The sequence below is a fragment of the Erythrolamprus reginae genome, unplaced genomic scaffold (genome assembly GCF_031021105.1).
Source record: "Erythrolamprus reginae isolate rEryReg1 unplaced genomic scaffold, rEryReg1.hap1 H_18, whole genome shotgun sequence".
NCBI classification, from domain to species: domain Eukaryota; kingdom Metazoa; phylum Chordata; class Lepidosauria; order Squamata; family Dipsadidae; genus Erythrolamprus; species Erythrolamprus reginae.
In genome coordinates this window covers 567,768-580,241 of record NW_027248471.1, presented here as the reverse complement: position 1 = coordinate 580,241, position 12,474 = coordinate 567,768, and the positions used below count along the sequence as shown (strand labels likewise).

At 36.9% G+C, this 12,474-nt stretch overlaps 2 protein-coding genes across 2 annotated transcripts; both read left to right on the top strand.

Moving 5' to 3' along the window:
- The first annotated feature begins 216 nt into the window (after nt 1–216).
- Nucleotides 217–1,146, top strand: LOC139155429 (olfactory receptor 5V1-like). The gene has a single exon (XM_070730560.1). It carries the CDS (start codon nt 217–219, stop codon nt 1,144–1,146), a length of 930 nt encoding a protein of 309 aa, XP_070586661.1.
- A 9,193-nt stretch (nt 1,147–10,339) lies between these two features.
- Nucleotides 10,340–11,314, top strand: LOC139155428 (olfactory receptor 5V1-like). The gene has a single exon (XM_070730558.1). The coding sequence runs from the start codon at nt 10,340–10,342 to the stop codon at nt 11,312–11,314; it is 975 nt and encodes a 324-aa protein (XP_070586659.1).
- Nucleotides 11,315–12,474: the final 1,160 nt, after the last annotated feature.

Here is a 12,474-nt window from a genome sequence, read left to right as displayed (position 1 = left end):
ATTTTAGAGAGAAAAAGTCTCTGGGAGAAGTGGGTATTTTTCCTCCCATTTTTGTGGGTTTGAAAATACAGAATGTGCTGGCCCTAATAAAAGCTTCTCTCATACTCTTTCCCTGGTATTCTACCCCCTCCTATCTAACTGTGCAGTGCATTGTATTATGTAACAAAATATTATTTTTTCTTCTTGTTTTGAAGTTTTGAAGTATCTGAAATGGAAATGAAAAATCAGAACACCACAGTGACTTTTTTTGTCCTTTTGGGATTTTCGTACAATTATCCAGTCAATGCTTTCCTTTTCCTGGCATTTTTCCTGATGTATGCTTTGACTTTATTCGGAAATACAATGATTATGATAGTAACAAGTTATCTCCCCAGTCCCATGTACTTTTTTCTGGCTCATCTGGCTTTTCTGGACATAAGTTTGTCTTCTGTTACTGTACCCAAAGTATTGGTGATATTTTGGGCAAAAAAGATTATTTCATATTCTGATTGCTTTATTCAGATATTCATTGTCTTTCTTACAGGAGGCACTGAAGATTGTGTCCTTGCTGCAATGGCTTATGACAGATATGTTGCCATTTGTAAACCCCTCCATTATATACAAATTATGAATAAATCATTCTGTAAATGGCTTGTGGGTAGTTCATGGGCAGTTGGTTTCTTATGCGCTTTTGTAAATATATTACCTATTTTGAAACTAGATTTCTGTGGATCAAATTTTATCAAGGATTTCAGCTGTGAATTTCCATCTCTACTTGCCTTATCCTGCACAGAAACATCCTCTAATTGGATGGCATTTCTGATATCTGGTAGTTTTGTTGCAAGTTTTTCATTGATTATCATCCTAGTCTCCTATATCCATATCATCTCAACTATCCTCAAGTTGAATTCAGCAGAAGCAAAAAGGAAAACTTTCTCTACCTGTAGTTCTCACCTTATTGTTGTAGTTTTGTATTATGGCTCTGCCTGCTTTAGAAACATGAGGTCCAGCTCAACCTCCTCAATTATTCTGGATGAATTCTTCTCTATTCAGTACAAGCTTTCAACACCTATGCTGAATCCCCTTATCTACAGCCTGAAAAATAGAGAAGTGAAGGAAATAATAAAAAAACTAATGGGCTACAAACCCTTGATTCCTTCTGTGTAAATTGGTTCAATGTTGGATAAATTGACCATTTCATGGGAATCTGATTGAGAAATATATGTATTATTTTGGAAATATATTTAAAACAAATTGTTTGGCATATGTGTAATGTACTGGTTGAATTCAAAACAAGTGAATTTAATTTATAAAGTCTGATATGCTTACATTTAGTGAAAAATATTAAGTCAGACAATACGTATTCAAAGATGGATCCCCCCCCCCAAAAAAAATATCTATCCCCTACTTATGAAACATATTCAGATGGTTATTGTATACAACAGGGATTCTCAAAAACTGTGTTTGTGTGACATCCTAAAGTAATAAATGAATTTGTTTGACCATTTCCAAGAATATGATATTGATGAGGATGATCGTGATAACTGGTAGGAGAACAAAAGTTTTATCATTTGTGTGCAGACTTTTGTATTGGAAATTTGTATGCAACCTAATAAATAGTGAATATCTATTTTAATGAAACTATTTTTTATTTACTCATATTCTGTTTGTTCATCTCTTCTTCATTCCATCAATCTGACACTACAGTTATGTTAATCTTCATTTTAATCACTAACATTTTTTCTTTCTCTTTTGTATTCCAGAAACTCCTCAATTAGTGGAGATGATGGACTATGCTGCTAAAGCATAAAGTACCCCCTAGAGACGCCCACTGGCCTTTTATGACAGTACAAGGGTTATTCTGCTTTTTTACTATGTCAGGCTTCACCTGCTTTACCCTGCTATGTTCAAATGTTTTCAAGTGGCAGGCAGATGGGAAGCAGGATGTTCCAAACTTTTGTGTGGGTTCAGAAGTTGTTTGCTTCTCCTATGTAATACCTATTGAACAACAGCTGAAAAAATGTGGATGTTTATCAGCAAATGTCCAATATACTGAATTTGGTGCTGCACTTTTTCCTGACTCTGAGGATCTGCCTCTGTTTGAGCACATCTTGTGTCTTATGTCTTGGTCCATAGGAGGTCACATGCAGAGGGGGCTTACACCTGGTTTGGGACTCAGTTAGCTCAGGGATTGCCTTTTACTTGTCTGATCAGATTTAGCATATTGAGCAAGCTGCAATTCAGAGGTGGGCTGTTGCCGCTTCAGACCGGTTTGCCCAAACCAGTTTTCCTGATTCTGCATTGTTCGGAGACCTGGCAAATCAGATCACCAACTGGCGATCTGATCACTATTTTTCCGGCCATTTTAGGCTGGGTTTTTTTCTTGGGGAGGGGGGGGTGCTTTCAGGCTGTTTTTCTAGCCAAAATTAGCCCAAAAGGCAGCCTGAAAATGACAAAAAACAGGCTATTTCCAAGCTGTTTTAGGTCAGAAAACAGACATTATACATTTTTCATGATGTTTTAATGTCACTTTTCTTGCCAAATTCAGCCCGCAAAAGCCCCTAAAACACACCATTTTTGGAACACTTACAGGGTATTTTTGGTTGTTTTTCAGGTGAAAAAATGGCCAAAAACAGGCTTTCGGGTGATCATTTTCAGGTTGTTTTTGACCAAGTTGCCCCAAAATTTGGTCTTAAAATGTTATGAAAAATGGCCAAAAAAAAAAAAATCTTACCCATTTTCTCCTTCTCTTGCAGCCAGCTTTCCCAATGTAACTTGGTGAGAGACAGAGAGAAAGGGGAGGGGGGGTTGGAAAGTTTCTTTCCTCCCATCAGCCCTCTTTCCAGAGACCCCTGGATTCCCTTCCCTGAACCTGACTGTCCCATCCAAATACCACTGGCATAAGTGACATAGAGTCACATGAACCCCCAGCCATGCACATCCAGCCAGTCATTAAGGCAGAGAACCAGAACCAGAGTCCAATACTGTTGCAATTCCCATTAGCCAAAGAGTGTCAACGGGAAGTAGAAAATGTAGTTTCCTGCTGCAGTCCCTGCCTAATATAATATTTAGAATGGCTTTAGAATGGTTTCAACCCAATTTATATTTTGACAAACCTTTAAAAAATGTGGCTATGTACCTTTCCTCAGAATGTGCTTGGGTCCTGTTACTTAGGTCTACTGTTAGTTGATTCACCATGGCTACTGTTTGTACTTAGTTATTTTTTGTGTTTTCATTGTTTTAAAGACTTTTAAGTTATTTTTAACTATTTTAGAAATTTAGAATTGTAAGCCCTGCAGAATCTCTTTTTAAGGTAGGTAGCTATAGAAATTGAATGAATGAATGAATGAATGAATGAATGAATGAATGAATGAATGATACATATACATATTTCAGTGGTGGTATTCATATTTCAATGGTGGGATTCTGAATTTTTAATACCAGTTCTTTTGAGTGACTTGATGGGCATTGTATGACATGGTGGCATTGGTCATACTGGGTGGGTGTGGACAGGGCTGCCATCAGGAATTTTGGGACCCCATACAGCCTAAGTGTCTGCCCCCCCCCGCCATTTTAAAACTACTGCCCCCAAATCCCGTGCCATCATGGCCACACACCCTAGGCAAGCCCTCCCCCGGCCCTCTGAGATCAAACACAGCCCTGATGTGGCCCTCGATGAAATTGAGTTTGACACCCCTGGCCTAGAGGCTAAATCCTATGAACAAGGGCTAAGAGAACGAGTATGTTTAGCTCAACAAATAGAAAACTGAGGGGGAATATAATAGTAGTTTCCCAATCTTTAAAGGGCTGCCACAGAGCAGATGCCATCTATTTATTCTCCATGCCACCTGAAGGTAGTACAAGAAGCAATGGGTGGAACCTCACCAAGAGGAAATGCAATCTGGAAATAAGGAAAAACTTGGGACTCGGCAGCATATAAATAAATAAGTAAGTAAGTAAGTAAGTAAGTATGTAAGTAAGTAAGTAAATAAAAAATAAATTAATTTAAAAAAACAAGTAAGTAAGTAAGTAAATAAATAAATAAATAAATCCCTTCTTTTTATTAAAAGAAATTAATAATTTAACAAAACCAAAATCCATTACTATTAAAACTAAAACAACCAGCAAAACTATTAACAAAAACAGGTGAGGGCTGGGATTTTTTTCTGTTATTATTTAAGTGCTTTTACCAATTGGGCAATTCAGACCAGAGTGACAGGGTCATGTCTTAGTCCTGCTCTTTGGGAAGAGTTTGATCTGGTAACTCCTGAGGAAATGGACAAGCCATGGGTGCTGTAAGTTTCTTACCTGTTTACTGGACTTGTGCTCCTCCTGGTTGGTTTTGGCCAGCCAGGAGATGACACCTGGCTGGATCCAGGCATTGATTAATGCTTCCTTAAGTGAGGGGTTGTTTCTGCAGCCACTGAAGAAAGCGGTTGTGTGACCCCTCTTCAAGAGACCATCCCTGGATCCATCTGAATTGAGGAACTTTAGGCCAGTCTCCAACTTGCCCTTTTTGGGTAAAATTATGGGGAAGGTGGTGGTACTCCAGCTCCAGTGGCCCTTGGATGAATTCGATTATTTGGATCCCTTTCAGTCTGGTTTCAAGACCAGATTCAGAAATTGGCGGCCATGAAATTGACATCTATCATGGCTGAATAGTGTTGAATGGTGTGCATGTGTGTTGATTGGATAGTTGAGGTGGATTTTTAATTGGTTTTTTATTGTTTTAGACTTTTATATTAGACTTCTTTCTTATTATACTTCTTTTTATGTTATTGTAAGCCATCCTGAGTCCTTTGGGATTGGGTGGCATAGATAGATAGATAGATAGATAGATAGATAGATAGATAGATAGATAGATAGATCCATAGATCCATAGATCCATAGATCCATAGATCCATAGATCCATAGATCCATAGATCCATAGATCCATAGATCCATAGATCCATAGATCCATAGATCCATAGATCCATAGATCCATAGATCCATAGATACATAGATACATAGATACATAGATACATAGATACATAGATACATAGATACATAGATACATAGATACATAGATACATAGATACATAGATACATAGATACATAGATACATAGATACATAGATACATAGATACATAGATACATAAATAAATAAATCTGGTCAGTATAAGTCTTAACTTGATGTAAGCAGGGGGAACAATAGGGGTAAGGGAAGAGGGGAATAGGGAGTCAAGATTTAGTTCCAGATCTGAAGCCATGATAAAAGCAAAGTTCTTAGGGTTACAAGTTTATCTCCATCAATTTTATCAGATCTTTGCATCAGCAGCTGTCCCCTTGCTTTCAATAGTGAAAGACTCATTCTACCAGTCTTCTGTGACTCTGTATGCTGGCGCTGATTCTCTGGCATCTGAGGTAATTTCCTAGTCATCCTCTCCTTTGCCTCTGGTCATCTCTGGTCATCATCCAAGCAGGATTCCGACTGCTAGATATTGTTTATGGCTCTTAACCTCTCTCTGGCTTCCGGGGTCAATGTCTAACACAATTAGAGGGTGCTACTCTGCAACATCTATGGAGAGAGGCGGCATACAAATCTAATAAATAAATAAATAAATAAACAAACAAACATTAAACCCCTGTGATTTTGTCTTCTAAAAATAAACAAAAAATCTGATTCCAATTCCTCCTTATAACCCAATACAAACAGCCTCCCTCACTTCAAATCCAAGTGCTTAAACATCCACACATCAGTCTATTCAAACATCAATACAAAACCACAACTCATCCTGTCCAGAAAAGTACACTCCAAAAATAACAGATTTGTAGGCATCAAATCAGATATAAATTCCGTGGAGCACCATCTACTTATCAAGCCAAAGGACAAAGGAGTAGGAGGGGGAAGCCACCCACAAATCAAATAAGTAAGTAAGTAAGTAAGTAAGTAAGTAAGTAAGTAAGTAAGTAAGTAAGTAAGAAAGTAAGAAAGAAAGTAAGTAAGTAAGTAAGTAAGTAAGTAAGTAAGTAAGTAGCAGCAGCAGTGAGCAGAAAAATCCACAAACCTGTAAATCCCACAGCTAGTGCTTCTTAAAAGCCATAATGTTTGCTTAGATAAGGCCAATGTGATTCCCCCACCACTTGGTAAACCAAATAGACAGATAATTTCCGTGGAATTTGTTGTTTGTTTGTTTGTTTGTTTGTTTGTTTGTTTATTTGTTTATTTGTTTATTTGTTTATTTGTTTATTTGTTTATTTGTTTATTTGTTTATTTGTTTATTTGTTTATTTGTTTATTTGTTTATTTGTTTATTTGTTTATTTGTTTATTTGTTTATTTGTTTATTTGTTTATTTGTTTATTTGTTTATTTGTTTATTTGTTTATTTGTTTATTTGTTTATTTGTTTATTTGTTTATTTGTTTATTTGTTTATTTGTTTATTTGTTTATTTGTTTATTTGTTTATTTGTTTATTTGTTTATTTGTTTATTTGTTTATTTGTTTATTTGTTTATTTGTTTATTTGTTTATTTGTTTATTTGTTTATTTGTTTATTTGTTTATTTGTTTATTTGTTTATTTGTTTATTTGTTTATTTGTTTATTTGTTTATTTGTTTATTTGTTTATTTGTTTATTTGTTTATTTGTTTATTTGTTTGTATGCTGTCCCTCTCTGGAGACTCGAAGCGACTCACAACAAGATACAGTACAGATCCAATACATTAAAACAATTTAAAACCATTAATATAAAAAATAATCATACATCTCATACAGATCATACATAAAGCGGAAATGGCCCAGGGGAATCAATTATCCCTTGCCTGATGGCAGAGGTGGGTTTTGAGGAGTTTGCGAAAGGCAGGGAGGATGGGGGCAGTCCTAATCTCTGGGGGGAGTTGATTCCAGAGGATCGGGGCTGCCACAGAGAAGGCTTTTCCCCTGGGTTTTGCCAGATGACATTGTTTCATTGACGGGACCCAGAAAAGGCCAGCTCTGTGGGACCTAACTGGTCACTGGGATTCGTGTGGCAGAAGGTGGTCCCGGAGATATTCTGGTCTGATGCAATGTAGGGCTTTATAGGTCATAACCAACACTTTGAATTGTGACTGGAAAAAGATCGGCAACCAATGCAGACTGCAGAGTGTTGGTGTACCAGGGGCAGACCTGGGGAAGCCTATGATTGCTCTCGCAGCTGCATTCTGCACAATCTCAAGTTTCTGAACATTCTGCAAAGGTAGCCCATGTAGAGAGCATTACAGTAGTCGAGCCTCGAGGTGATGAGGGCATGAGTGACTGTGAGCAGTGAGTCCCGGTCCAGGTAGGGCTGCAACTGGTGCACCAGGCAAACCTGGGCAAACACTCCTGTCACCACAGATGAAAGATGGTTCTCTAATGTAAGCTGTGGATCGAGGAGGATGCCCAAGTTCTGGACCCTCTCTGAGGGGGTCAGTAATCCCCCCCAGAGTAATGGATGGACAGATGGAATTGTCCTTGGGAGGCAAAACCCACAGCTACTCCATCTTATCAGGGTTGAATTTGAGTCTGTTGACACCCATCCAGACCATAACAGCCTCCAAGCACCATCAAATCACTTCCACTGCTTCATTGACAGGACATGGCGTGGAGATGTACAGGTGGGTATCATCAATGTACTGATGATACCTCACCCCATGCCCCTGGATGATCTTGCCCAGCAGTTTCATGTAGATATTAAATAGCAGGAAGGAGAGGACCGACCACTGAGTCACCCCACAAGGGAGAAACCTAGAGGTCAACCTCTGACCCCCCACTAACAACAACTGCGACTGACTGGAGAGGTAGGAGGAGAACCACTGAATGACAGTGCCTGTCACTCCCAACCCCCCCAGCCAGTGCAGAAGGATACCATTTTGTAAGTTTTAATGTGAGCTCTTACAAGTGTTCGGTTGGATTTGGACTTACTCTTCCTCCATCACTTCTCTAGACATCCCTTCTGGCATTTCATCTCCCAGAGCTTCTCGGTAAACCAAGGAGCTCTCCGGGGTCTAGTGCCACAGCGAGGTTGCAACAGCGCAATCTGGTCAAGAGCCTCCATTGCAGCCTTATTCTAGGCCACAGCAAGAGACTCTGCCGAACTGTGGATGAGTGCATCTGGTATAACCCCAAGTGCCCTTTGAAAGCCCTCTGGGTCCATCAGGCATCTGGGGCGGAACCACCTACTCAGTTCTGCCTCCCTGCAGGAGAGGATTGGAGCCAGGAAGTCAAGCCACAGTTGAAAATGGTCTGACCATGACAAAGGCAACACTTCTAAGCCCCTTAGTCTCAGACCATTACTCAGTTGCTCAGAGAGGAATACCATGTTGGGTGCATGCCCCCCCCCTTGTGAAGCGTACCCTGTGCTACTTGAGTCAGGTCCATGGCTGTCATTCCTTCCCCTGGAATGGCAAGCTCCATGTCTCCTGCCATATCTGCCTCTCCGCAGCAGCACCGGGATATTCTGACCCTCTGCCACCCCAGAGATAGGTGCCCCCTCCCTTCCTAAGTCTCTAATGTCAGGTGGGCCAAGTATGTCATTCATACCATTCCCATTCACCTCATCCATACCATAAAATCCTACCCACCCCATCCATTCCACCCATACCAATAATTCATTCCATACATATTATTACACCCACCCCAGTTATCCATCAATTTAAAAAACCCAATAATTTAATTGAAATATAGAATTAAAATATAGACTTAAAAATACAAATCAATACTAATTAATTACTAATAAATATCAATTATTCTAAAATTAGTACTAAAAATCTAAGAATTAATTATTAAAAAGTTAAGAAAATAGGAGTTAGATTAAAAATTGATAATGATAACCTCCTGGGTCCGTTGGGGGGGGGGCAGTGTCCTCGGATCCCTCGGGTCACTCCTTGGTTCCCGGTTCTAGCACATCTAGCATGCCTTAGCTGGTTTTCTGCACAGAGAGTGCGGTCCCATTTCACATCCTTTCTTTCCTTCCCTTTCCCCCCTTCCACAATCTTCAAAAAGTATTCAGAATGTGTATCAGACAGACCTGAATTCCTAAGAGAACTGAGAAAAACAAAAAAGCTCATTGGGGAGCAATAGGACTTGGAGATGGTTTTGGAATTGAAACTTCTGGGAGAAATCTGTGTTTTAAATGCCATGGAGCCATTTCTATAGGTGATATATTATTTTACCAATGTCATTTTCTATTAGATCAAACACAACTTTTTTACACTGTTATTTTGTTATATTTCCTTCTTAAGATGTTGTGAGACAAGCAAGCATCTCATCTTCTGGTAGGCTTGGTGTAAATGGTAAATGATGTTCTTGCTACAAATTAATTCTGCTTGTCATCTAAAATGTATTTTTCTTTCATTATATTGTTTTATTCCTGATTGATTTTACCCCTTATCATTTAGATCTCTTCAAACATCCATTGGCATAGTTGAAAATCTTTTGCTTTGCTTTATCAAAGCACTGCTTCCAAAAAAAGCAAGAATAATATTTCTTGTTCAAAATAAACAGTTAGTGGAAGTGAAATGTATTTATAATATCTGTATTTGATGTTTAAACATTAATATTAGATATCTAACTTATTTTTTAAAAATTAAATGACTCTTGGGGCACATCTGTTTTAAGTTTAGTTAATATTTTTATTTAGTATTTTAAAGCTGTCTATACTCTTTCATGCTCCATTCTCCAGTATTTCTTTCTCATCATTTTAGTAATGGGAAGATGTCTTATGGTAAATTAGGTTAAAAAAAAATTCTGATGAAAAACACATAAATCACAATGTATATGTTTATAAGGGAGACTGGACCTTCACTAGAGGCAAATTCATTAATGATAAAAAAAATTAATCTTCGGATAAGAATAGTCCAAAATTTCCCTTAACAGAGTTCTTTTTCATTATACTGTATAAGTTAAGTGCTGCCTAGATTATAACATCTGCATTTCTAAATAAAGCAATAATCTCTTCTGCATTTCTTAACTAAAAAAGTGGGCTTCTAGGCCAAATTATGCACATGATACAATAGATACTAAAGAATATGGTGGTGCTGAATCTAATAATGCCTAAGTAAAATTTTAATTTAATTTAATTTTCAGTAGCCAAATCTCTCCTGTTATGAATGGAAAATGGGAAAAACATTTGAAAAATTCTGGCCATGAAAATAGAATGGAGAAATGAATAAAACTTGAAGACAGTGTTGAAATGCAAATACTAACAATGTAGTATTTATTCTAAGAAACTGAGGGTCTATACAATGATAATACTTGGGAAAAAGAGTTTTCACCATGAACACATAATAAAATATTCACCAGAGCCATATGTGATAAGATAATAACTGTACTTTTTGTCTCCTTCCATATCCAGAGTAAACATCATGTTCTTATCAGAAACAGGGAATCAAACATCTGTTAAAGAATTCATACTATTGGGATTTTTGAATATTACACATGGAAGGAACTTCTTAGCCATCCTTTTCCTCACTATATATGTTATATGTATTTCAGGGAATTCATTCATAATTACCGTAACTATGTTAAATCGATCTCTCCACACACCCATGTACTTTTTCCTTGGCAATCTTTCTTTCTTGGATATTTGTTATAGCTCTGTGACTGTACCAAAAATGATAGTAAGTCTTTGGTTGCAGTGTCCCATCATTTCTTTGGCAGATTGTATAGCACAGCTTTATTTCCTTGTTGCCTTAATGGGCACTGAAGGATTCTTACTTGCCTTCATGGCTCTTGACCGCTATTTTGCTATATGCCACCCTTTGATCTATACCAGACTCATGACTAAATACACCTGTCTCCAGCTAGCTACCATATCTTGGGTTTGTGGTTTTCTAAATTCTTCTCTTCATACAACACTCACATTCCGTTTGTCTTTCTGCCAGTCTAATAGGATTAGCCACTTTTTCTGTGATATCCCTCCGCTATTGAGTATCTCATGCTCTGACATATTATTTAATAAAGTTGCTATTTTCACAATAGGCATATTTATAGGCCTAAGCCATTTCTTTTTTACATTGGTCTCTTATGCATTCATCCTTCATGCTATTATGAGCAATGATCACAAAGGACAGCATCACAAAGCCATTTCTACTTGTGCATCTCACATTCTAGTTGTGATTCTGTTTTATGGTTCTGCTATCTTCACATATTTCAAACCTACATCTACTCATTCATTTGAAAAATATCAGCTTGTAGGGGTTTTATATAATGTTTTGACCCCAACACTCAATCCCATAATCTACAGTTTACGGAACAAGGAAGTGAAAGTGGCCCTAAAGAAATGGATGTGTCTGAAGAAACTAGTCCATGGAAGTTGGGATCCAATTCAATTATCTTAAATAAGCTTTATTCAACTGAAATGGTATAGAGAAGAAGATGAACAAAAAAAGTCTTGTATAAAATATGTTATCAACCAAAATGTGGCGCATGAGACAAGTCATGCTGCAAGTCTTCCTTCCTTCCTTCCTTCCTTCCTTCCTTCCTTCCTTTTTCCTTCCTTCCTTCCCTCCCTTCTTTCTAGCTTTCTTTTTTCTTTCTTCTGTTTATTATTCAAAGCCTTTAACTGTTTTTCAGCTACAATTTTCTGCTTTATTATGTACTGCTGATAATTGCCTAAAGGAAGTTAGATTTAATTCAGTTTGTTCAATGTTTCCTAAGTTATATGAATGCCAGACTGACTGCTTGAAAAACATGATAAATCTTTTAATTTTTATTGATATTTGTCCTCTTTGTTTATCCTTAATTGTAATTTAGGGGAAAAATTGATAGCATACATCTTCTTAAATGCCCATATTATATTTTTTGATATTACTGTCATTAATTAACTTTAGGGTATGAGCTATTTTATTTTCGTTTCATTGGGGAAAATGAATTGTAAAATCTAATAAATAGAAATATTTAATACTAATTATTTTAATATTTTTTGTGATATTCATATCATGCTGTGAGCCGCCCCGAGTCTGCAGAGAGGGGCGGCATACAAATCTAAATAATAAATAAATAAATAAAATCTTGCAACTGCATCATAAAATTAGTTCAAAGAAAATTTATGAAAACATGTTACAGCTCAAAACAATGGATTTGGGATAAAAGTTTATATTTGAAGATATAATTTAGAGAGTTTCAAGTCATTTTACCTGGATACATTTTCCACTGTTCATTCCTAGACAATTTATTTTGATAGATATACTAATAATTTTAATAAGACAGTAATATAGATGTTTAAGTTGTGCTACATGCTGAACAACATATCTTTTCAGCAAGCCCTAAAAATATTTTTAAAATCTAGCACATCAGAATAATGTTTTTATCGTTTTAGAATCCTCTATAAAAAACAATCCTAGATATTATACAAGGGAAAATAAGAACCAAATATTTAATACATATATTAAAAATGCCATCCTATTCCATTGTTTAGATTTTTGTAACCAAACATCTTGGTAGACTCAGATTGCATAACATAGTTTTGTATCATGTATTTTACACAACTGAAGTCATA

Excerpts from the sequence above, each read along its gene's own strand:
- LOC139155428 (XM_070730558.1), top strand. The coding sequence starts at position 10,340 with ATGTTCTTATCAGAAACAGGGAATCAAACATCTGTTAAAGAATTCATA.
- LOC139155429 (XM_070730560.1), top strand. The coding sequence starts at position 217 with ATGAAAAATCAGAACACCACAGTGACTTTTTTTGTCCTTTTGGGATTT.